The sequence below is a fragment of the Cherax quadricarinatus genome, chromosome 23 (genome assembly GCF_038502225.1).
Source record: "Cherax quadricarinatus isolate ZL_2023a chromosome 23, ASM3850222v1, whole genome shotgun sequence".
In the NCBI taxonomy this organism is placed as follows: Eukaryota; Metazoa; Arthropoda; class Malacostraca; order Decapoda; family Parastacidae; genus Cherax; species Cherax quadricarinatus.
The window spans coordinates 30,566,922-30,594,824 of NC_091314.1; the positions used below are offsets into that span (position 1 = coordinate 30,566,922).

General features: G+C 40.1%; 1 protein-coding gene across 8 annotated transcripts in view; it reads left to right on the forward strand.

Moving 5' to 3' along the window:
- Positions 1-27,903, forward strand: part of LOC128685720 (GDNF-inducible zinc finger protein 1) — a 464,801-nt gene that overhangs the window by 99,220 nt on the left and 337,678 nt on the right. For 7 of the 8 annotated variants that reach the window (XM_070088044.1, XM_070088046.1, XM_070088043.1 and 4 more), the window contains 3 exons: positions 18,860-18,963; positions 24,877-25,524; positions 25,717-26,013. In XM_070088044.1, coding sequence (XP_069944145.1) covers positions 18,883-18,963; positions 24,877-25,524; positions 25,717-26,013 — 1,026 coding nt within the window. In that variant the 5' untranslated portion in view covers positions 18,860-18,882. The remainder of the gene's footprint in view (positions 1-18,859; positions 18,964-24,876; positions 25,525-25,716; positions 26,014-27,903) is intronic. The other variant, XM_070088050.1, reaches the window with a different exon arrangement.

The following is a 27,903-nucleotide window of genomic DNA, read 5'->3' on the forward strand; positions in this document are numbered from 1 at the left end:
TTTGATCAGGCAAATTGGAACCTTTACTCACAACTAACTGTTTTTAGTGAGGTTCCTTCTTCGTCCTCCATTGATGAGCTTTTACACCTCTTCTCGTCCTCCGTTTTAACTGCAGCTTCTCATTCTATACCCCAAACTTCGGGCAGGCATTCTCAGAAATGCGTGCCTTGGTGGTCTCCTGCTTGTGCTCGTGCAGTATGTTTGAAATGCGCTGCATGGGGCAGGTACCGGTACAATAGAACCACGGAGAGACTTCTTGATTTTAAGCAGAAGCATGCGATCGCTCGCCGTGTCATCCGTGATGCTAAACGCACTTGCTGGCGAGATTATGTCTCCACCATCACCTCTGCTTCCTCTATGAGTGCAGTCTGGAAAAAAGTACGAAAACTGAGTGGTAAATATTCTCCTGACCCGGCTCCTGTTCTGCGGGTTGCCGGTGTTGATATAGCAAACCCACTAGATGTTGCCAATGAAATTGGCAATCATCTGGTCCGTATTTCTCAGGGGCTCCATCTATGCCCCTCGTTTCTTTCCTCAAAGTCTGCCAGAGAGTTAGCACCCTTGGACTTTTCTTCTCTCAGAGAAGAACAGTATAATGTGCCTTTTACACTTCAAGAACTGGAGGCAACACTCTCAGCTTGCCGATCATCGGCAGCTGGGCCCGACGACATTCATATTCGTATGCTACAACATTTACATCAGTCAGCCCTTGCAGTCCTATTATGCCTTTTCAATCTTATTTGGTCACAAGGAGTTCTTCCACAGCCGTGGAAATCTGCCATTGTTCTCCCTTTCTGCAAACCAGGCACTACGGGACATGAAGCCTCCCACTATCGTCCCATTGCTCTTACCAGTGCAGTTTGCAAAGTGATGGAACGCCTGGTAAATAGACGTTTAGTGTGGTATTTAGAGACACACAACAGTCTCTCCACTCGTCAATATGGCTTTCGTAAGGGACGTTCTACCATAGACCCCTTACTACGCTTGGATACGTATGTTCGTAATGCCTTTGCGAATAACCACTCAGTTATTGCCATATTTTTTGACCTTGAGAAGGCATATGACACAACTTGGAGGTATAATATTTTGGCCCAAGCCCACTCCTTAGGCCTCCGAGGCAATCTACCATCCTTCCTTAAGAACTTTTTAACTGACAGACATTTCCGTGTTCGGGTTAATAATGTGCTCTCCCCGGACTTTATCCAAGCTGAAGGTGTCCCCCAGGGATGTGTTCTGAGCACAACACTTTTTCTCCTTGCTATAAATGATTTGGCCTCTAGTCTTCCATCAAATATTTGGTCATCACTCTATGTTGATGACTTCGCTATTGCCTGTGCAGGCGCTGACTGTCACCTCATTACAGTTTCTCTCCAGCATGCGGTCGACCGTGTTTCCAATTGGGCCACCACACATGGGTTTAAATTTTCCAGTACCAAAACTCACCAAATTACTTTCACTAGACGCTCTGTCATCTCCGATCATCCTTTGTACCTCTATGGCTCCCGTATCCCTGAACGTGATACAGTCAGGTTTCTGGGCCTCCTCTTTGACCGTAGGTTATCCTGGAAACCTCACATTACCTCTCTGAAGGCAACTTGTCACAGCCGGCTGAACCTTCTTAAAACCCTTGCTCATCTTTCATGGGGAGCTGATCGTCGAACTCTCCTTCGCCTACATTCCACCCTCATTTTATCGAAACTTGATTATGGTGACCAGATCTATTCAGCGGCCTCTCCTGCTACTCTCTCTAGCCTTAACCCCATTCATCACCAAGGATTACGTTTATGCCTTGGTGCTTTTTGCTCTTCCCCTGTTGAGAGCCTCTATGCAGAAGCGAATGTTCCATCCTTATCCTATCGCCGTGATGCCCATTGCCTTCGCTACTATGTACATTCTCATGATCTCCGCAATCCTTCCATTATAGAATGGTCACTGATATTAGTAGACATTCTTTATTTGTTCGCCGCCCCTGTTTACTCCGTCCCTTCTCTCTTCGCCTACATTCGCTCTTGTCTTCTCTTCAATTACCACCTTTCTATGTTCATGTAGCATCTCACTTTTCCCTACCCCCCTGGGAAGTTCCAGCTGTTCGAGTCTGTTCTTTCTCTCTCCCTTGCTCGAAAGCCCAACTGTCTACGGTCGCTTCCCGCTCTCTTTTTCTTGACCACTTCCACTCTCATTCTCATGCCATTGCAGTGTACACAGATGGCTCTAAGTCTTCTGACGGCGTAGGATTCGCAGCAGTGTTTCCGGACAGCGTCGTACGAGGGCATTTACTATCTTCGGCTAGTATTTTTACTGCTGAATTGTATGCCATTCTTGCAGCACTTATCCGTATTGCATCTATGCCTGTGTCATCATTTGTGGTTGTCTCAGACTCCCTTAGTGCTTTACAGGCTATACAGAAATTTGATACACCTCACCCCTTAGTCCTCCGTATCCAACTTTGGCTACGCCGCATCTTTACCAAGCATAAAGATATTGTTTTTTGTTGGGTCCCTGGTCATGTTGACATACAGGGCAATGAACAGGCAGACACTGCTGCGCGGTCAGCAGTACATGACCTACCAGTTTCATATAGAGGTATTCCATTTACGGACTATTTTGCTGCAATAGCTACCCACCTTCACACCCGTTGGCAACAACGTTGGTCTACTCTGCTCGGTAACAAACTTCAATCTATTAAACCGAGTATAGGTTACTGGCCGTCTTCTTGTCACCAGTGTCGAGGTTGGGAGACTACTCTCTCCCGTCTTCGCATTGGCCATACTCGTCTTACTCATGGATATCTCATGGAGAGGCGCCCTGCTCCTCTCTGTGAGAATTGTCAGGTTCCATTATCAGTCAGCCACATTCTGTTAGACTGCCCACTTTATCAACGAGCACGCAGAATTTACCTCCGTCGTCGTCTTCGCTCCGCTGCTCTCTCTTTACCTTCCCTTCTCGCTGATGGACCCACCTTTCATCCGGACTCTCTCATTGACTTTTTGACAACAACTGACTTACTTCACAAACTCTGATACCTTCAGCCCTTTCTACCTCAATCTCTTGCTACCCTCTACCCCCGCACTATCCCCTGCCCCGCTGTTTTCTGTAACCTACTGATCATCCCTCCCCCCTTCTGCCGCCCAATACCCTCGCTTCCTTCCCTACCCTGCAGTGCTGTATAGCCCTTGTGGCTTAGCGCTTCTTTTTGATTATAATAATAATAATAATAACTGAACTGTAAACACATCCATTGTAACTTTATGTAGGTTTCTAAGAAATAATGATTTTCACATATTATTTTCATCTGCATGTGGGTATGTAAAACATTTGTAAAAAAAAATTAACACAAATACAGTGGACCCCCGGTTTACGATATTATTTCATTCCAGACGTATGTTCAGGTGCCATTACTGAACGAATTTGTTCCCATAAGAAATGTTGTGAATTAGATTAGTCCATTTCAGACCCCCAAACATACACATGCAAACGCACTTACATAAATACACTTACATAATTGGTCACATTGGTAGCTGATCGTAAACTGGGGGTCCACTGTAAATGTTTATCATAGTAGATAGTTTAACCCGTAAACAGTCCAAACGTATATATACGTTTTTTCAACATTTTAATGTAAAAAAAGTACATCTTTTTTTTTGTTACATTTGAAAATATTTAAAAAAAAAATAGATCTACTTTTGGAGCACTACACATATGAACGTAGATCTGCTTGGACCGTTTACGGGTTAATATGCTAGGACTAGAATTAAGTAGTACTGTATGTAGGGTTTAGGAATAGCTTGCCCAATATTATTTGCATAATAATTGGTATTCTTTTAAACATACAATTTTTATTGCATCAAATTGTATTTTCATTTTAATTGTATTAAAGCTGTAACCTAATGAACTACAAATTCACCCATTTTAACTCCTCTGTGTTAAGAAATAAAAATTTTCATAATCATTTTCAAAAAGCTTCTGATTCCTTTGCTCATCAGCCTTTAAATCTTTGATCCCTTTCCTCATCAGCATATAAATTTTGATTCCTTTATGCAGTCCTGGAAACTGGACAAGTATCTTCACCAGGTGTCAGATCAACCAGGCTGTGATGGATATATGAGGCAGTGGGCCTCCAGCAGCAACAGCCTGGTTGACCAGGCAAGCACCAGATGAGCCTGGCCCATGGCTGGGCTCAGAGAGTAGATTAACTCTCGAAACTCTTCAACCTGTAAAACTTGGATCTCTCTGCTTACTAAAACATGGCAAGAACAGGAGGATAAACTCAAATAAGTAAAACCAAATACTGTAATAACCAATAAATATGTAGTGGAATGTCGGTTGTCGAACGGACCAGTTGTCAAGCAAATTGGTTTTCGAACAAGGAATTTGGTCCTGATTTTCTTACATAGTCTTGGTTGTCGACTGACCATGCTCAGATCATGTGATCACCCGAGTCCACAGCCTGGGTCTCAGTCAGTATAGTGACTAACGCACATGCTGTAAGCATCTCTTGAGCTCTTGCTGTGTATCTTGCGAAGGTAATGAAACAAAAATATGAAATTTGATGGAAATCTCATGGAATTACGCTATCGTGAAGTTAGCTGTCTCGGCGATATTTACGCATTGGCAATTTTGCCTGCTTTGAGCCCTATTTTGGGCCAATTCCATTGTTCCAGTTGACCAAATTCATAGCTATTTTACTAGAACTCCTTATATTCTATTGATTGAGTACAAGAAACTGCCTATTTACCTATTTCAACTACCCAATTCAAGAAAGGCCAATTTCAAAATAGGGTCCAGCATAAACAGTGCAGACATTCCTGGTACTATAATAACATTTTATCTGTTCATTAGTCATGTCTCCAGGCCCCTCTTATATTACTCTTGCTTTTCATTTTGAATTTTTATGCATACAAAAAATAGAAGATTTACTGTTATTCAGACTACTGCATAATTGTATAAATAATATCAGCGCATTCGTGAATGCATAGTAGACCCACCAGTTGATGTGTATTGGACGCGTGGCGTGATTTATTTACTCTTGAACATTTGCAAAAATTGAACATTTCTGCTATTTGAGCTCAATTTCAAGCTACTTTTAATCTTTAAACCATTGAAAATCATCTCTATTTCTGTACTGTATCTTCCATTCTATCAATTGAGACCAAGAAAACAAGAATAAAACCATAAATATGATACGAAAATACACAGCAAAGTCCCTGTTTTATATAAAAAATACGATTGCAGTTTTTTTCTCATGCACTGTGTGCTGCAGGATTTTTTTTATTCTTCACACACTGACCATGCAGACCCATTTTCTCACATGTAGGCCTACCAGCTTTCTCCTGCAAGATTTGAAACTGCTAGAATTTTGCCATTAGCTCTTATCTCACAGGTAAGAGGCAGTTAAGCCGTACTAGTACATCAGAAACCCTGAAAGGGTTAACTGAAATACTGTACAGTATTTCAGTTAACCCTTTCAGGGTTTCTGATGTACTAGTACGGCTTACGCATCAGGGTTATTGACGTACTAGTACGTCTAAATTCTAGAGCCTTCAAATTTAGCGAGAGAAAGCTGGTAGGCCTACATATGAAAGAATGGGTCTATGTGGTCAGTGTGCACAGTATAAAAAAATCCTGCAGCACATAGTGCGTAATGAGAAAAAAAAAAAATTGACCCTGTTTTTGGTTTAAAACTGACTTTGCACTGTATTTTCGTATGGTATTTATGGTTGTATTCTAGTTTTCCTGATCTCATTTTATAGAATGGATGATATATTACAGAAATTGAGATGATTTTGATTGGTTTCACAATGAAAAGTACCTTGAAATTGAGCTCAAAGTAGCAGAAATGTTCAGAGACTAGTGTTTCCCTACTTGACCACATCTGGACCAACACCATATCCCCTTTAAAATCAGGCATAATTACAGATAATACCACAGACCACTACCCTACTTTTCTCATAACAACTCTTGGTAAATTACCCCAAGACACTACTAAAGTCACCTTCAGACTTCACAATGAGGCAGCCATTAATAACTTCACAACAGCAGTAGCAAACATTGACTGGCACACTGAGCTAGAAATCTATACAGATATTGACGAATGTATTAATAATTTTCTAAAAAAGACCCAATACCTCTATAACAAGCACTGCCCTAAAAAAACTAAACAGATGACAGCTAAGAGACTGAACAGTCCCTGGTTAACACCCAGCATTCTCAAATCCATAAATACAAAACACCAATATGAAAAACAGTACAGAATGGGTCACATAACCAGAGACCAAACAAAACGTTACTCGTCAATCCTAACCAGCCTGATAAGAAGGGCAAAAAAATTGTATTATGAGAACAGATTATCCAACTTACGAGGTGATATAAAAAAGACCTGGAAAACCCTATCAGAAATTCTAGGAACAAAAAAGATATCACGAAATAGCGAAATAAAATTAGCAAAATCAGATGAACCCCAACTCCCACCAACAGAAACAGCAAACAGACTCAATGACTTCTTCTCCACTATAGGACAAAACCTTGCCAATAAAATCCCAAGCTCAGATACCCCACCAAATGACTACCTCACTGGCAACTACCCGAACACACTTTTCCTAGCTCCGACTAACCCATACGAAGTCTCCCTTATTATCAACACGCTAAAAAACAAGGCAGGAGATTTAAATACCTTACCACCCTTTATATACAAAAAAGTGTCACAAGTGCTATCACCAATCATTGCAACACTCTTTAACAAATCCATTGAATCCTCCACCTTCCCCACAGTACTCAAAATAGCAAGGGTCACCCCGATCCACAAAGGAGGAGACCAAACAGAGTTGAATAACTATAGGCCAATATCCAACTTACACCCTCTCTCAAAAATCTTCGAAAAATTAATTCATAAACGAATCTACTCCTACCTTATCTCCCAAAACATACTCAACCCCTGCCAATTTGGATTCAGGCCAAATAAAAATACTAATGATGCTATTATACACATGCTAGAACATATATACACTGCAATAGAGAAAAAAGAAGTCCCACTGGGGATCTTCATTGACTTACGTAAAGCTTTTGATACAGTTAACCATGACTTGCTCCACGTAAAATTGTCACACTATGGTATAAGAGGGCACTCCCTCAACTACCTCAAGTCATACCTCAGCAACAGAAGCCAATATGTGTATGCAAATGGGGCAAACTCTTCTGCACAACCAATTACAGTTGGTGTCCCACAGGGAAGTGTCCTTGGCCCTCTTCTCTTTCTCCTATACATAAATGACCTACCAAATGCTTCGCAATTACTCAAACCCACACTATTTGCAGATGACACTACATACGTCTTCTCCCACCCAAGCCCAGTCACGCTAGCCAATACTGTAAATACAGAATTACAGAAAATATCTACCTGGATGAGGACTAACAAACTTACACTAAACATTGACAAAACCTACTTCATTCAGTTTGGTAACAGAGCTACAGATGTCCCTCTTAACATAATGATAAACGGATCACCTATCACAAAGCTAACAGAGGGAAAATTCTTAGGAATCCACCTTGATAATAGACTCAAATTTCATACACATATACAACAAATTTCTAAGAAAATTTCCAAGACTGTAGGCATACTATCGAAGATACGGTACTATGCTCCACAGTCAGCCCTCCTGGCCCTATATCACTCTCTTATTTACCCCTATCTCACCTATGGAATTTGTGCATGGGGCTCAACAACAAGTAACCATCTCAGACCACTAATTACCCAACAAAAGGCTGCAGTTAGAATGATAACAAATTCTCACTATAGGCAGCACACTCCACCAATATTCAATACACTAAACCTATTCACCATACAAAACATTCATACTTATTACTGCACCTATTACATACATAGAACACTTAACTCTGATATTAACCCTCCCCTCAAACATCTCCTTGCCAACCTCAACAGAACACATGACCATAACACAAGGCACAGATCACTCTTTGATGTTCCTCGTGTCCATCTCACACTATGCAAAAACTCAATGCACATAAAAGGCCCTAAAATCTGGAACTCATTACCTGTAAATATAAAAGAAACACTACCTGTTTATAAATTCAAGTCTCTTCTCAAAGATCACTTACTCACCCAAAACCAAATAAATACTGAATAACTGAACCTTATAAATTGTATATCTTAAATGTTTCTCACAATTATATCACATAAATGTTAAACCTAAAACCCAATCTAACTTTATTATTTTTTAAATACACTACCTAACAGAATACTCCATTCTACTGAATGTACAACAATGCATACAACCATATGACCTGTCTTTGTAATACTCACTTGTGCTTTATAGTAATCTGTTTACATTAAAGTTTTATCACCGATGTCATCATTGCTTAGTTCATCTTAAGTTAATTTTAAGCCAGCCCGTAATGCTATGCATAGTATAAGTGGCTTTGGCATACTGCTCTTTTCTGTATTTTTTGTACCTCTGTATGTGTGCACAAATTTTTAAATAAATAAAAAAAAAATAAATAAATGCAGTAGTCTGCATAACAGTAAATCTTCTATTTTTTGTGAGAATAAAAATTCAAAGTGGAAAGCAAAAGAAATGTAAGAGGGGACTGGGGACGTGACTAATGAACAGAGGAAATGTTATTTTAGTGCCAGGAATGTCTGTCTTGTCTATTCTGGACCCTATTTGTAAATTGGCATCTTTTGAAATTTGTGTGAAATTGGCAAAATTGCTAATTTCTGACAGCTTTATTGGATAGTTGAAATTGGTAAATGGGTGGTTTCTTGTACTCATTCGATAGAAAAATTGTAGTTCTAGCGAAATAGTTATGATTTTTGTCGACTAGTACACTCGAATTGGCTGAAAATAGGGCTCAAAGTGGGCGAAATCGCCGATGCGTAAACATCGTCGAGACTGCTAACTTCGCGAGAGCATAATTCCGTAAGTTTTCCATCAAATTTCAAACTTTTGGTGTCATTATGATAAAAAAAAAAAAAATTTTCCCGAAAAATTTTCGACCCTGAGAAAGAGTTTTGGAGAGGGAATCTCGACCCTGAAAGGGTTAAATTTTCGTTTGGTATTCATTTTTACAGTTTCCATGTGCTGTATAATTTTATACATTGTTTTATGTAGTAGTTAGTGCATTATTATTAATAAATTATTATATTGTCATTTTTTGGTCTGTAATGGATTAATTCTATTTACATTATGGGAAAAATTGTTTGGTTGTCTGCCATTTCGGTTGCTGAACCGACATCTGAAACGAATTAAGTTTGATAACCGAGGTTCCTTTGTGCTTTAACCCTTTGACTGTTTCGGTCGTATATACGTATATGTCTTACGAGCCACCATTTTTGACGTATATATACATACTCATAAATTCTACCGACTTCAACTCAAGCAGGAGAAAGCTGGTAGGCCCACATGTGAGAGAATGGGTCTGTGTGGTCACTGTGCACCTTATAAAAAAAATCCTGCAGCATGCAGTGCATAATGAGAAAAAAAAAACTCACCGCTTTTTTAATTAAAATGCCGACTTTGTGGTCTATTTTCGTATAGTATTTATGGTTGTATTCTTGTTTTCATGGTCTCATTTGATAGAATGGAAAACACATAGAAATAGAGGTGATTTTGATTGGTTTTACTCTGAAAAGAGCCTTGAAATGGAGCTCAAAGTATGGGAAATGTTTGACTTTTGCCGATGTTCAAAAGTAAACAAATTAAGTTTGATAACCGAGGTTCCTTTGTACTTCAACCCTTTGACTGTTTCGGTTGTATATATGCGTCTTAAAAGCCACCGTTTTTGACGTGTATATACTCAAATTCTAGTGGCTTCAAATCAAGCAGGAGAAAGCTGGTAGACCCACATGTGAGAGAATGGGTCTGTGTGGTCAGTGTGCACCTTATAAAAAAATCCTGCAGCATGCGGTGCATAATGAGAAAAAAAATTGACCTTTTTTTTTTTAATTAAAATGCCGAATTTGTGGTCTATTTTCGTATAGTATTTATGGTTGTATTCTCGTTATCCTGATCTCATTTGATAGAATGGAAAACATATTATAGAAATAGAGTGATTTTGACTGGTTTTACTACAAAAATAAGCTGGAAATGGAGCTCAAAGTAGGGGAAATGTTTGATTTTTGCCGATGTTCAAAAGTAAACAAATGATGTCATTTTCCAATAAATGTAAAAGTAGCCATTTTAATATGCAGTCATGAGTGGGTTGATGTTATTTATACAATTACTATAATACTGCAATAGTCTGCATAACATTAAATTTTCTATTTTTTGTTTGAATAAAAATTCAAAATAGAAAGCAAGAGTAACATCAGAGGGGCCTGGAGACGTGACTGATGAACAAAGAAAATGTTATTTTAGAGCCAGGAATGTCTGAATTGTTCATTCTGGACCCTAATTTGAAATTGTCATATTTTTTAATTTGCATGAAATTGGCCAAACTGCAAATTTCTGACCATGTTATTGGGTAGTTGAAATCGGTAAATGGGCAGTTTCTTGTACTCAGTCAATAGAAAAACATGGAGTTCTAAAGAAATAGCTATGAGTTTGGTCGACTGGAACAATGGTATTAGCTGAAAATAGGGCTCAAAGTGGGCGAAATCGCCGATTCATAAATATCGCCGAGGTCGCTAACTTCACGAGAGCGTAATTCCATCAGTTTTCCATCAAATTTTGTTCTTTTGGTGTCATTACAATCGGGAAAAGATTCTCTGTTATTTCACAAGAAAAATAAATTTTTTTTTTTTGGGGGGGGGGAAATTTTGCAACACCAGGAGACACCTCAAGATTTGGGGTTGCGACAGTCAAGGGGTTAACTGTAAGTCATAATATATAAGATTTAGTAATTTTAAAGAGATTTTTAAGCAAGGAAAGCCTTTGTTATATGTTTTGCTCACAGTGAGCCTTATCAAATACAGTGGTAACTTGTGATACAAACCTAATTCGTTCCAGAAGGCTGTTTGAGTACCGAACGAATTTGTTCCCATAAGGAATAGTGTAAAGTAGATTAATCCATTTCAGACCCCCAAAAATACACTTATTAAAGCACTTACAAAATTACACTTATGTAATTGTTCAAGTTTGTATCCCGAGGTACCACTGTACTGTATAGAGAAGTAAATAAAAATATCACCTTATAAAGTATGCAAACATTCTAAGGCCAGATCAGGTAGTGGAAAGCTTATGGAGACAAGTTGGGTGATACTAAGGAAGAGTGGGGCTGGGTTCTGGGCATTTGGTCATTGAGTTTTATGTTGTATGTAGGGGTGTGTCAAAGTTTCGGTATTGGTGGGTATCAGATAATTTTAATGGTTTTGGAGTTGCCCAAAATAGAGTAACAGTATTGGTGTTTATCAGCTAATTTTGATGATATCAAAATTGGAATTAGTGGGTATCAGCTATTTTTTATGGTACGTATTAGTATCAGCTTAAAATTGAGTACAGTGGACCCTCAGTTAACGATTCTATTGGATAACGATAAAATTGGATACAGATGCATTTTTGTGTCAAAATATTGGCTCAGCTAACGATGAAAAACTCAGTTAAGGACATTCGTCCCGAACGTGTCCTCACGGCCTGATCCCATGTACAGCCAGTGTGCCATTATTTACAAGCCAGTGAGGATGATTCCATGCATACATGTGATATATTTTGTACTATTCCATTGTTTTTAGTGCTTGTAACTGCTAAATAAGCCACCATGGGCCCAAAGAAAATTTGTAGTGCCAGCCTGTGATAAAGAAGGAAAAACACACTAAAATTCAAGAAAAAACTTGTAGCAAAATACCAAAGTGGAGGAGGAAGAGAGAGGGATGAATGTGCCTTCTGCAGTGATTCAGTGATTCTGCGATATGTACGATACTAAAGTAGCAGGTATCGATAAAGGCTATAGTGCCAGCCAGCGATAAAGTGCAGAATTAACAGTGTAGCAAGTAAGTTAAGTTAGTAAGCGATAGAAAAACGACACGAAAGTAACTCTCCAATGTTGTTGGATGTGAATAGGGCTGCTGAACATATGCTGCCCTGCTCTGCTATCTTCCACCACCCTCAACCTCTGCCAGCATCTCCTCCATCAAACTATCTAATTAAACTAACATCTCCAAGGTGAGTGTAAATATAAAAGTGTAAGTATAAAAGTAAATATTAGTGTAAATATAAAAGGACCCCAATAGAAATAAGTCACTCTGGCTTTTTTGGGTTATCCTGGGTACTTTACACATATGCTGCTATGTATGATAATCAATGTACGTAACTATATTTGTGCATACCTGAAGAAACTTATTTATTTATAAATTAAAATGTAAATATTTCTTATTTATAAATTAAAATATAAATATTTCTTATTTATAAATTACATACAGTGTTTCAGTGTGAATAGTGGTGGTGGTTTCTGCTGGTGCCTCCACCACCACCACTATGTACGGCATTTCTCAGTGACCCTTATAAACCCAACAACATTACTTCCACCACTTACTCCTCACATACATTATGACATATTTTATGCATTCTAGAGTGTATATCATGTTTCTATGTTATTAAATATTGTTTATTATGTCATATTAGATGAATTGTGATAGATAAATAAGCCGTAGAGTTGATAATAGCATCATATTGAAGTACTGTTCTGTCATGCCTCCTGACAGCAGGAATGGATTTATTAGATTTTCATTATTTCTTATGGGGAAAATTAAATCTGATAACTATAAAATCGGTTAAGGACAAGCTCTCTGGAACAGATTAATATCGTTAACTGAGGGTCCACTGTATTAGTATCGGCAAAAATTTTATATCATCCGATCCCTGGTTGTGTGTGTATAGATCCTTCATTGTCCATGATATACACACAACACAAAATTAGTTGATCTGATTCCCAGATCCTGGCCCCACTCTCTCTTTGTATTGTCTACTTGTCAACACTAGCCTCTCCACCACCTGATCTGACCTCAGGATGCTTGTATGCTTTATAAGAGTGTTTTTGCTTATTTTTTTTTATACATACCTGATTAAGTCCCTTCAAATGAAAGTTGCTTAGTGAAGGCTTTCTCTGTTAAAATTGTCTTTAAAATTTCCGTTTGTCAGCTTATGTCACTGTCTACTGACATAAAGTAAATAAGGTTCATCTTGGGATCTTTCATACTGTATGTGCATAACTTATTTATCTGATGAAAAGGACACAGTGACCCATGTGTACTATTCCTGCCTCAGTATACCGATTATTGTTGAACATACATAGGTATAATGTTATGACTTTTCTGCCACTTTTCTCCCAACAATAATGTATATTACTGTAATGTATTTAGAGCAATATCTCCAGACATATCATATTCTGAGACCTCTGCATAAATTTTATATTGTTACTTACCATCCTCAAACTTGAAGGCAGAAACTTTAATCTGTTTCTCCTTGACATCCACATACTGAGCCTTGACATTCACATACTGAGCCTTGACATCCACATACTGAGCCTTGACATTCACATACTGAGCCTTGACATCCACATACTGAGCCTTGACATTCACATACTGAGCCTTGACATCCACATACTGAGCCTTGACATTCACATACTGAGCCTTGACATCCACATACTGAGCCTTGACATTCACATACTGAGCCTTGACATCTACATACTGAGCCTTGACATCTACATACTGAGCCTTGACATTCACATACTGAGCCTTGACATTCACATACTGAGCCTTGACATCCACATACTGAGCCTTGACATTCACATACTGAGCCTTGACATCTACATACTGAGCCTTGACATTCACATACTGAGCCTTGACATCCACATACTGAGCCTTGACATTCACATACTGAGCCTTGACATCCACATACTGAGCCTTGACATTCACATACTGAGCCTTGACATCTACATACTGAGCCTTGACATCTACATACTGAGCCTTGACATTCACATACTGAGCCTTGACATTCACATACTGAGCCTTGACATCCACATACTGAGCCTAGACATTCACATACTGAGCCTTGACATCCACATACTGAGCCTTGACATCCACATACTGAGCCTTGACATCCACATACTGAGCCTTGACATTCACATACTGAGCCTTGACATCCACATACTGAGCCTTGACATTCACATACTGAGCCTTGACATCTACATACTGAGCCTTGACATTCACATACTGAGCCTTGACATCCACATACTGAGCCTTGACATTCACATACTGAGCCTTGACATCCACATACTGAGCCTTGACATCCACATACTGAGCCTTGACATCCACATACTGAGCCTTGACATTCACATACTGAGCCTTGACATCCACATACTGAGCCTTGACATTCACATACTGAGCCTTGACATCCACATACTGAGCCTTGACATCCACATACTGAGCCTTGACATCTACATACTGAGCCTTGACATCTACATACTGAGCCTTGACATCTACATACTGAGCCTTGACATCTACATACTGAGCCTTGACATCTACATACTGAGCCTTGACATTCACATACTGAGCCTTGACATCCACATACTGAGCCTTGACATCCACATACTGAGCCTTGACATCCACATACTGAGCCTTGACATTCACATACTGAGCCTTGACATCCACATACTGAGCCTTGACATCTACATACTGAGCCTTGACATCTGCATACTGAGCCTTGACATCCACATACTGAGCCTTGACATCCACATACTGAGCCTTGACATCTACATACTGAGCCTTGACATCTACATACTGAGCCTTGACATTCACATACTGAGCCTCGACATCTACATACTGAGCCTTGACATCTACATACTGAGCCTTGACATCTACATACTGAGCCTTGACATCTACATACTGAGCCTTGACATCCACATACTGAGCCTTGACATCTACATACTGAGCCTTGACATCTACATACTGAGCCTTGACATCTACATACTGAGCCTTGACATCTACATACTGAGCCTTGACATCTACATACTGAGCCTTGACATTCACATACTGAGCCTTGACATCTACATACTGAGCCTTGACATGTACATACTGAGCCTTGACATCTACATACTGAGCCTTGACATTCACATACTGAGCCTTGACATCTACATACTGAGCCTTGACATCTACATACTGAGCCTTGACATTCACATACTGAGCCTTGACATCTACATACTGAGCCTTGACATCTACATACTGAGCCTTGACATTCACATACTGAGCCTTGACATCTACATACTGAGCCTTGACATGTACATACTGAGCCTTGACATGTACATACTGAGCCTTGACATCTACATACTGAGCCTTGACATCTACATACTGAGCCTTGACATTCACATACTGAGCCTTGACATCTACATACTGAGCCTTGACATCTACATACTGAGCCTTGACATTCACATACTGAGCCTTGACATCTACATACTGAGCCTTGACATCTACATACTGAGCCTTGACATTCACATACTGAGCCTTGACTGATCTACATACTGAGCCTTGACATCTACATACTGAGCCTTGACATCTACATACTGAGCCTTGACATCTACATACTGAGCCTTGACATCTACATACTGAGCCTTGACATCTACATACTGAGCCTTGACATTCACATACTGAGCCTTGACATCTACATACTGAGCCTTGACATCTACATACTGAGCCTTGACATCTACATACTGAGCCTTGACATCTACATACTGAGCCTTGACATCTACATACTGAGCCTTGACATCTACATACTGAGCCTTGACATCTACATACTGAGCCTTGACATTCACATACTGGGCCTTGACATCTACATACTGAGCCTTGACATCTACATACTGAGCCTTGACATTCACATACTGAGCCTTGACATCTACATACTGAGCCTTGACATCTACATACTGAGCCTTGACATCTACATACCGAGCCTTGACATCTACATACTGAGCCTTGATATCCACATACTGAGCCTTGACATCCACATACTGAGCCTTGACATCCACATACTGAGCCTTGACATCTACATACTGAGCCTTTACATCCACATACTGAGCCTTGACATCTACATACTGAGCCTTGACATCTACATACTGAGCCTTGACATTCACATACTGAGCCTTGACATCTGCATACTGAGCCTTGACATTCACATACTGAGCCTTGACATCCACATACTGAGCCTTGACATCTACATACTGAGCCTTGACATCTACATACTGAGCCTTGACATTCACATACTGAGCCTTGACATCTGCATACTGAGCCTTGACATCCACATACTGAGCCTTGACATCCACATACTGAGCCTTGACATCTACATACTGAGCCTTGACATCCACATACTGAGCCTTGACATCTACATACTGAGCCTTGACATTCACATACTGAGCCTTGACATTCACATACTGAGCCTTGACATCAACATAATGAGCCTTGACATCCACATACTGAGCCTTGACATCCACATACTGAGCCTTGACATCCACATACTGAGCCTTGACATCTACATACTGAGCCTTGAAATTCACATACTGAGCCTTGACATCCACATACTGAGCATTGACATCCACATACTGAGCCTTGACATCTACATACTGAGCCTTGACATTCACATACTGAGCCTTGACATCTGCATACTGAGCCTTGACATTCACATACTGAGCCTTGACATCCACATACTGAGCCTTGACATCTGCATACTGAGCCTTGACATTCACATACTGAGCCTTGACATCCACATACTGAGCCTTGACATCTGCATACTGAGCCTTGACATTCACATACTGAGCCTTGACATCCACATACTGAGCCTTGACATCCACATACTGAGCCTTGACATCCACATACTGAGCCTTGACATCCACATACTGAGCCTTGACATTCACATACTGAGCCTTGACATCCACATACTGAGCCTTGACATCTACATACTGAGCCTTGACATTCACATACTGAGCCTTGACATCCACATACTGAGCCTTGACATCCACATACTGAGCCTTGACATCTGCATACTGAGCCTTGACATTCACATACTGAGCCTTGACATCCACATACTGAGCCTTGACATCCACATACTGAGCCTTGACATCCACATACTGAGCCTTGACATCCACATACTGAGCCTTGACATCTGCATACTGAGCCTTGACATTCACATACTGAGCCTTGACATTCACATACTGAGCCTTGACATCCACATAATGAGCCTTGACATCCACATACTGAGCCTTGACATCCACATACTGATCCTTGACATCCACATACTGAGCCTTGACATCTACATACTGAGCCTTGACATTCACATACTGAGCCTTGACATCCACATACTGAGCGTTGACATCCACATACTGAGCCTTGACATCTACATACTGAGCCTTGATATTCACATACTGAGCCTTGACATCTGCATACTGAGCCTTGACATTCACATACTGAGCCTTGACATCCACATACTGAGCCTTGACATCTGCATACTGAGCCTTGACATTCACATACTGAGCCTTGCCATCCACATACTGAGCCTTGACATCTGCATACTGAGCCTTGACATTCACATACTGAGCCTTGACATCCACATACTGAGCCTTGACATCCACATACTGAGCCTTGACATCCACATACTGAGCCTTGACATCCACATACTGAGCCTTGACATTCACATACTGAGCCTTGACATCCACATACTGAGCCTTGACATCTACATACTGAGCCTTGACATTCACATACTGAGCCTTGACATCCACATACTGAGCCTTGACATCCACATACTGAGCCTTGACATCTGCATACTGAGCCTTGACATTCACATACTGAGCCTTGTCATCCACATACTGAGCCTTGACATCTGCATACTGAGCCTTGACATTCACATACTGAGCCTTGACATCCACATACTGAGCCTTGACATCCACATACTGAGCCTTGACATCCACATACTGAGCCTTGACATCCACATACTGAGCCTTGACATCTGCATACTGAGCCTTGACATTCACATACAGAGCCTTGACATCCACATACTGAGCCTTGACATCCACATACTGAGCCTTGACATCCACATACTGAGCCTTGACATCCACATACTGAGCCTTGACATCTGCATACTGAGCCTTGACATTCACATACTGAGCCTTGACATCCACATACTGAGCCTTGACATCTACATACTGAGCCTTGACATTCACATACTGAGCCTTGACATTCACATACTGAGCCTTGGCATCCACATACTGAGCCTTGACATCTACATACTGAGCCTTGACATCCACATACTGAGCCTTGACATCCACATACTGAGCCTTGACATCCACATACTGAGCCTTGACATCCACATACTGAGCCTTGACATCCACATACTGAGCCTTGACATCTACATACTGAGCCTTGACATCTACATACTGAGCCTTGACATCTACATACTGAGCCTTGACATCCACATACTGAGCCTTGACATCCACATACTGAGCCTTGACATCCACATACTGAGCCTTGACATCCACATACTGAGCCTTGACATCCACATACTGAGCCTTGACATCCACATACTGAGCCTTGACATCCACATACTGAGCCTTGACATCTACATACTGAGCCTTGACATGGTATGACTCATTTCTTTGTTGAAATGAGGATTAGAACTCTATGTAATAAATTGTTTTCTTATTAAATATTGACAAAATGATTTACATGATTTACATTTTATAGTATTAAATAGACTCAGCTGTGTTTTTGTGAGTACAGTACTGCATCCATATGACATTATGCAGCTGTCTAAAGGAGTTAACTTTCTGTAAAATTTTGTTGTATTATGAAAAATCAAATTTCTTTTTCAGGTGTATCATGCAAAGCTAATCATTTTGTTGCTAACAATGGTATACATTTCATTTTTCTCAGGGATAGGTCATTAATGGGTGAAGATGGCTGAGGGAATGTTATCATTATCCTGGAACAACCACAGTGCCACCTTCTGCCATACCTTGGCTTCACTTAGAGCTAAGGTATATAAAGTCTCTTCTCTTATAATGTATAACTTATATTTTTTTAACAATTGATAATGATATACCTAGTCTTAATAGTTCATTATTTTTTACTACTACTATTTCAATATATGTTTATTAGGCTGTTCAATCTAATGGAACAGTATACACTTACACCATTATTGTTCAATCACCCCCTTTTTACAGATATTAATATTACCCCTTATCACCCTAGTGCAATTCATCAGCTTTTAAATATTTACCAGTTAACCCCAAATGCTCAGTGCTGACATTGACTCTGAACTGAACCTATATAATCAAAATCCCAGTTTCCATATAACTGAAAGCAATTGCCTTTACTACACAGCAATAGAAGCCAGTACTGTCCTCAACAATGCAAGAAATATTACAATTTTGAATTACAATATTAGATCCCTAAGTAAACACTAGCACTCCTAGATGCATTAAAGACAAACTTCTCCTGTATTATTCTTTTTGAAACCTGGCTTAAGCATGATACAATAGACATGTACACACTATCAGGATACACAGTAATCCACAACTGCAGGCCAGAACAAATTGGGGGAGGTATTGCCATCTATTATTCTAGTGAACTATCATGTAGCAACACTATATCCTTTAATGATGAGTATGGTGAATGTGTTCACAAACTTCTCTGTAAAAAAATTAAAAAATTCTAGCAATTGGGGCCATATACAGGATGCCTCATACTAATATCCCATCCTTTAGTGATAAACTCAAAACAGCGATTACAGATACACAAATGAATAAGCACCACCTACTACTAGCAGGAGACTTCAACATCAACCTTGGCCTAACAGATGACCAACCTGTTGCTGACTTAATTAACAATATGAACAATACACTACTCATACCAGCAATTACAAAACGAACAAGACTATCTGAGACGAGTGCAACCATAATTGATCATATGTACAGTGAACCTTGGATTTCATCTGGTGTGGATATCGTACAATTTGGATTTTGACCACTTTTTTGGGTGAAATTTTACCCCGGGTTTTGTACCTCCACTTGGAAATCATCCGTATCAGACGCGTCCGCCCACCCAGGACACGGCTGCTCACACGTACGTGACTTAGTCTGCCTCTGATTATTACGAAACATTTTGTAATAATTGATTGTTTTTTGTGCTTGTTTATTGAGTGCTACTGCTAAATAAGCCACCATGGGGGCCAAAGAAAGTTCAGAGTGCCAGCCCTTTGATAAAGAAGGCGAGAAACACAATGGAATTCAATGGTGGTAGAGGGTGGTAGTAATGATGGTAGAAGGTGGTAGTGATGGTGGTAGAGGGTGGTAGTGATGGTGGTAGAGAGTGGTAGTGATGGTGGTAGAGGGTGGTAGTGATGGTGGTAGAGGGTGGTAGTGGTTGTGATGGTGGTAGAAGGTGGTAGTGGTTGTGATGGTGGTAGAAGGTGGTAGTGATTATGGTAGAAGGTGGTAGGGATGGTGGTAGAGATAACCTCTCCTCCCTCTCCCCTCCTTGCCTTCTTCCACACGCCAACACGAGTCTTCAATAAAGGTATGTATTAGTGATTTAAATGTTCATTTATCCATTAAAATTAGTCATTTATATTTATTTTTTGTTGATATTTTTGGGTGTCTGGAATGGATTAATTTGATTTTCATTATTTCTTATGGGAAATAGTACTTCGGTTTTCATCCATTTTTGATTTTGACCGACCTTCTAGAATGGATTAAGGATGAAAACCAGGGTTTCACTGTATATGGACAAACTTACTAGCCCCCCTTAAAGCAGGGATAATCACGGATATTGCGTGGGACTTCTAGGAGATAAAGGAGGTGTAGAAATACTCTCAGGTATGGATGTTACACTTGTATTGGCAGAGTCATGAGGGAAATGGCCCAGCTTACCTGTTGCTGCCTGTGGGTCTATGCGGGAACTGAGGAGGAGGCAGGGTGACTGACGCTCACATGCGTCACCACGTGACGTCACACATGCTAGCCACGGCCTAGCTGAGCAGGGAGCCTAAATGTATATGTTGATGGTATGAACTACGATATACTACACAAACCTATACATAGGGATTCAGTAGCAATACTGACACGGACAGCACTATTGATCACTACCCAACTTCCTCCTAACAAACATTTGTAAGCAACCAATGGAATATAATAAGTTCTCCTTTCGACTCCATGATGAGGCTTCAATAAGTAACTTCACTGCAGAACTAAGCTCAGTTGACTGGCCTACAGAATTTTTCAATACTGCTGGTATCAATGAATGGGTAGAGATATTTCTAAATAAAATTCAAAGACTATATTCAAATTTCAAATTCAAATTATTTATTCCCTTGCAAGTTTACAATGTGGTTGACATTTTGTTGGAAGTATATTTACATAGATAGTTTCCGCTGAGGGTTTACAATGATTTGTAGTGCAAAGAGAGCCACTATCATGCCTTGGCATTATGGGCAGTCTAAACTTAATAGATTACTGATTACTTAACACTAGACGTACAAATCATAGCTTGATCAGGTTGCACTAATTATATATTTGGTTATATATCTATTTATATATTATATATTATATATTATATATTATATATTATATATCTATTTTCAACATTTGCATTAGGTTAAAATATGAGAATTATTGTACTTTGAGCATTTCCTTTTGGGGTTCTGAGGCTAGGGGAGTAACACAGTGAGCAATCATATTTTGAGGCTGTAGAGAGTGATTTGGTAGCTTTGTAGATAAAGTTAATTACTGAGTAATTAGTTTTGGGTGAGTAGGTGGTTTTTAAGAAGAGTCTTAAACTGATGTACAGACAGGGTTCCTTTGGTATTCACTGGTAATGAGTTCCAAATTTTTGGGCCCTTTATATGCATAGAGTTTTTACATAATGTGAGATGGACATGGGGAACGTCAAAGAGTGATCTGTGTCTTGTGTTATGGTCATGTGTCCTGTTAAGGTTGATAAGGAAAAGTTTGAGTGGTGGGTTTATATTTGAGTGTAGTATTCTATGTATGTAGTAGGCACAATAATGAGTATGGATGTTCTTTATGGTGAGTAGGTTTGATGGTTGATGAGTTTGGTAGTGTAAAAGAAGGAAGTTAAAAGTGAATATAGGAAAGTAAGGTGATGAGGATAACAAAAATATTAGGTAATGGAAGAATGGATTTCAGATTGGAGGGAGAGAGTATGGAGGAGGTGAATGGGTTCAGATATTTGGGAGTGGATGTGTTAGCAGATGGGTCTATGAAGGACGAGGTGAATCATAGAATTGACAAGGGGAAAAAGGTGAGTGGTGCACTGAGGAGACTGTGGAGACAAAGAAGTTTATCCATGAAAGGAAAGAGGGAAATGTATGAGAGTATAGTTATACCAATGCTTTTGTATGGGTGTTAGGCATGGGTTGTGAATGTTGCAACAAGGAGAAGGCTGGAGGCAGTGGAAATGTCATGTCTGAGGGCAATGTGTGGTGTGAATATAATGCAGAGAATCCGTAGTTTGGCGATTAGGAGAACATGTGGGATTACCAAAACTATTATCCAGAGGGCTGAGGAGGGGTTATTGAGATGGTTTGGACACGTAAAGAGGATAGAATGAAATAGAATGACTTCGAGAGTATACAAATCTGTAGTGGAGGGAAGGTGGGGTAGGGGGTCGGCCTAGTAAAGGTTGGAGGGAGGGGGTAAAGGAGGTTCTGTGTGCGAAGGGCTTGGACTTCCAGCAAGCGTGCATGAGTGTATTAGACAGGAGAGAATGGAGACAAATGGTTTTTAGGACTTGACGTGCTGTTGGAGTGTAAGCAAGGTAACATTTATGAAGGGATTTAGGGAAACCGGCAGGCTGGACTTGAGTCCTGGAGATGGGAAGTACAGTGTCTGCGCCCTGTAGGAGGGGGTGTTAATGTTGCAGTTTTATAACTGTAGTGTAGGCATGCCTCTGAAAAGACAGTGATGGAGTGAATAATGATGAAAGTTTTTCTTTTTCATGCTACCCTGCCTTGGTGGGAAGCAGCTGATGTGTTAATAAAAAAAAATAAAGTTTAGACTTTTGAATATTGGTGGAGTATGCTGTCTGGAGTGGGAATTTGTTATCATTCTGACTGCAGCCTTTTGCTGGGTTATTAGTGATCTGAGATGATTTATTGTTGTTGAGCTCCATGCACAAATTCCATAGATGAGATAGGGGTAAATGAGTGATAGATACAGAGCAAGGAGAGCTGGTTGTGAAACATAGTACCATATCTTTGATAGTATGCCTATGGTCTTAGAGATTTTCTTGGAAATTTGTTGTATATGTGTCTGAAAATTGAAGCTACTGTCAAGGTGGATTCGTAAGAATTTTACCCTCTGTGAGTCTTGTGACAGGTGATCTGTTTATCATTATGTTAAGCAGAACATTTGTAGCTCTGTTTCCAAACTGAATGAAGTAGGTTTTGTCAATATTGAGAGTAAGCTTGTTAGTCATCTTCCAGGTGGATATTTTCTGTAATTCAGCATTTTCAATGTTGACTAGTATGACTGGGCTTGGGTAGAGAAGACATATGTAGTGTCATCTGCACAAAAAGTTATACTCCTTCATAACATCACAAAGCATCCTTAACCAATACCAGTTTGGATTCAGGAGAAACAGAAGCACAAATGATGCAATAATAAAACTGCTAGACCTACTTTACACAACACTGGAGAAAAATGAATACCCACTTGGACTCTTTATCGACCTTAAGAAAGCTTTTGATACAGTAGATCACAGCATCCTACTCCTCAAGCTTGATCATTATGGTATAAGAGGCCATGCACTTGCATTAATCAAATCCTACCTTACTAATAGAAAACAATACGTCACTGTCAAGGACACAACCTCCTCAACAAGACCTCTAGACACTGGTGTACCACAGGGTAGCGTTCTCGGCCCCCCTTCCTTTTTCTTTTATACATCAATGATCTTCCAAGCATTTCACAACAACTTACACCTATTCTCTTTGCTGATGACGTGGCTTTTGTCATCTCCCACCCAAATCTAGCCTCGCTCAACACTTATTAACGAAGAACTCGCAAAAATAGCAACCTGGTTGACCATCAATAAACTTAATATAAACAAAACCTTTAACATTTTGTCTGGGAGTAGAGCAAATGAGGTCCAACTAAACATTATGCTTAACAACAGCCTTATTGCTAAACATAATGAGGGAAACTTTCTGGGTCTGCACCTTAATAACCTGAGATTCAACACCCATATCCAACACATAACAAAAAAGTTTCTGAAGCACTTGGCATCCTCTCAAAGATATGTTACTGTGTACCACAAGCAGCACTACCCTACCTCACCTATGCTATTTGTGCCTGGTGTTCCACAACGAAAAACCACCTAAAATCAATAATAACAAAAAGCCACAGTGCAAATGGTCACACAAGCCACTACTAGACAACCTCCCCTCCCCCACGTTTCAAAGACCTAAACCTACTCACTATACAAAACATTCACTTGTACTATTGTGCAACCTATATTTACAAAATAGTCAATTCTAATATAAATCCCAACCTGAAACACTTCCTTGACAGTTGCAATTGGACCCATGGACACAACACTAGGCACAAAAACCTCTATGACATTCCTTGTGTCAGGCTAAATCTTCTCAGAAACTCATCAAGCCTAAATCAAGTTGAGCAGAAATGAGAGAGAGAGAGAGAGAGAGAGAGAGAGAGAGAGAGAGAGAGAGAGAGAGAGAGAGAGAGAGAGAGAGAGAGAGAGAGAGAGAGAGACTGAGAGAGAGACTGAGAGACTGAGAGAGAGACTGAGAGAGAGACTGAGGGAGAGAGAGAAACTGAGAGAGAGAGAGAGAGAGACTGAGACTGACTAACTCAGTTATATATTTTTAAATACTATCTGTACTGTATTAATATTTTCTTTTTGTCACTTAGGAAAGGTACACTGATGTGACAGTGACATGTGAAGGCAAGTTTTATTCAGTGCATAAGCTTGTCTTGTCTACATGCAGTGAATACTTTGAGAATATGTTTGAGCACACACCTTGCAAGCATCCTGTCATTGTGCTTAGAGATGTTAAATGTGATGAAATGGAGGCACTTCTAAGCTACATGTATGCTGGTGTTGTGAGTGTTGCACAGACTGACTTGCCTCGCCTCATAAAAGTGGCTGAACTCTTGCAGATTAAGGGTCTTGCTGTACCTGATGAGCCACCCAGAGGTAATAGTCTATCAGCAAATAGTCAGAAAAGTGGCAGTGGTAGAAATAGTCCACATGTTCCTAGAAGACATTCACAAAGCTCTACTAATGTGAGAAACAGTCCATATCCTAAAAATAGATCCGCCCATAATTCTAGTGACAGAGTAAGTCCACAACCAAAACGTCGACGTATTGAAGGAGGAAACTTAAGTCTGCAAGAGAGAGTCGATGCTCCTTCACATAGTCCAACTAGGTCACAGGAGTCTACACACAGCACAGAGACTGATTGGCAAGCAGAGCCTTGTAGATCCTCAATAGAAGAAGAGAATTTGGATCATAAAACAGATGGAGAATCAGATAGGAAAGTTGAATCCAGTTCACAGGTGTGTCATTTTAAATTATTTAAAAATTGTGTTTTAGTGAGTATGAAGAAATAGTAATTTTACATGTGAATAAAAAGTGTATGTGTTAAGATACTTGAGGATATAAGATTAGCTGCTATATTTATCAAGGAAAGCAGATGGAACATTTATATAGCAAATTTTGTTTATACATTAGTTTTCCAACAATTTCAGGGTTGTGAAATACTAATCAAGGAGGAGGTGATGGAGGATCTCAGAGATAATGAAGGTAACTCATCTGAAACCGGGCTGGACTATGGTTTGATGACTAACAATTCAGGTCTGTCTAGAGGTGACCAAGGGTTGTCTCCTACATCCAGAAATGACCAGTTAGATTCTGCCAATTTAATGAGGATGAAGCTTGAGCAATCTAACGCAGGTCAACAACCTGGAACTCGGCCGATCCTCAGGCAGGACACTTACACTGAAGTGATAAATTCAGCTTTACCAGGGCCTTCTGACCTTCAAGGAGTAAGTATCTGGTATCAAATATTACTGATATGAAATAATTTGGTTGTTCCTTAATGTCTAGAACCTGATGAAATGTCAAGTATTTCTGGTAGGTATATCTATCCTGATTATACAGCGGACCCCTGGATAACAACGTAATCGAATTAAGTAATAATCAGATTAAGTAACGTTTTTGCGTCAAAATATTGGCACAGAACTCGGTTAAAGTCATTCGTCCTGAACGTGTCTGCGCGCCATGAGCGGCTTGGCCACGCCATGTACAGCCAGTGTGCCATTGTTTACAAGCCAGTGAGGACGATTCCACGTGTGCATGCGATACATTTTGTATTCCATTGTTTTTAGTGCTTGTAACTGTTAATTAACCCCTAAACGGTCCAAACGTATATATACGTCCTTACGCGTGGCGCCCCAAACGTATATGTACGTCTTAATTTTCCTCCTCCAAATTTGGCACAATTGCCTTGAGATGCCTGGTCAGCATAGAATGGGTCTTAACACTCAGTGTGCACCATATTAAAAAAAATGGGACCACTTAGTACCTTGTGGGAGCGCCAGTTAAATTGAGCGCCAGCTAGAGCAAACAGTGTGGCAAACACAAAGGATTCACCGATTATTTTTTTTTATTATCACACTGGCCGATTCCCACCAAGGCAGGGTGGCCCGAAAAAGAAAAACTTTCACCATAATTCACTCCATCACTGTCTTGCCAGAAGGGTGCTTTACACTACAGTTTTTAAACTGCAACATTAACACCCCTCCTTCAGAGTGCAGGCACTGTACTTCCCATCTCCAGGACTCAAGTCCGGCCTGCCGGTTTCCCTGAACCCCTTCATAAATGTTACTTTGCTCACACTCCAACAGCACGTCAAGTATTAAAAACCATTTGTCTCCATTCACTCCTATCAAACACGCTCACGCATGCCTGCTGGAAGTCCAAGCCCCTCGCACACAAAACCTCCTTTAGCCCCTCTCTCCAACCTTTCCTAGGCCGACCCCTACCCCGCCTTCCTTCCACTACAGACTGATACACTCTTGAAGTCATTCTGTTTCGCTCCATTCTCTCTACATGTCCGAACCACCTCAACAACCCTTCCTCAGCCCTCTGGACAACAGTTTTGGTAATCCCGCACCTCCTCCTAACTTCTAAACTACGAATTCTCTGCATTATATTCACACCACACATTGCCCTCAGACATGACATCTCCACTGCCTCCAGCCTTCTCCTCGCTGCAACATTCATCACCCATGCTTCACACCCATATAAGAGCGTTGGTAAAACTATACTCTCATACATTCCCCTCTTTGCCTCCAAGGACAAAGTTCTTTGTCTCCACAGACTCCTAAGTGCACCACTCACTCTTTTCCCCTCATCAATTCTATGATTCACCTCATCTTTCATAGACCCATCCGCTGACACGTCCACTCCCAAATATCTGAATACATTTACCTCCTCCATACTCTCTCCCTCCAATCTGATATTCAATCTTTCATCACCTAATCTTTTTGTTATCCTCATAACCTTACTCTTTCCTGTATTCACCTTTAATTTTCTTCTTTTGCACACCCTACCAAATTCATCCACCAATCTCTGCAACTTCTCTTCAGAATCTCCCAAGAGCACAGTGTCATCAGCAAAGAGCAGTTGTGACAACTCCTACTTTGTGTGTGATTCTTTATCTTTTAACTCCACGCCTCTTGCCAAGACCCTCGCATTTACTTCTCTTACAACCCCATCTATAAATATATTAAACAACCACGGTGACATCACACATCCTTGTCTAAGGCCTACTTTTACTGGGGAAATAATTTCCCTCTTTCCTACATACTCTAACTTGAGCCTCACTATCCTCGTAAAAACTCTTCACTGCTTTCAGTAACCTACCTCCTACA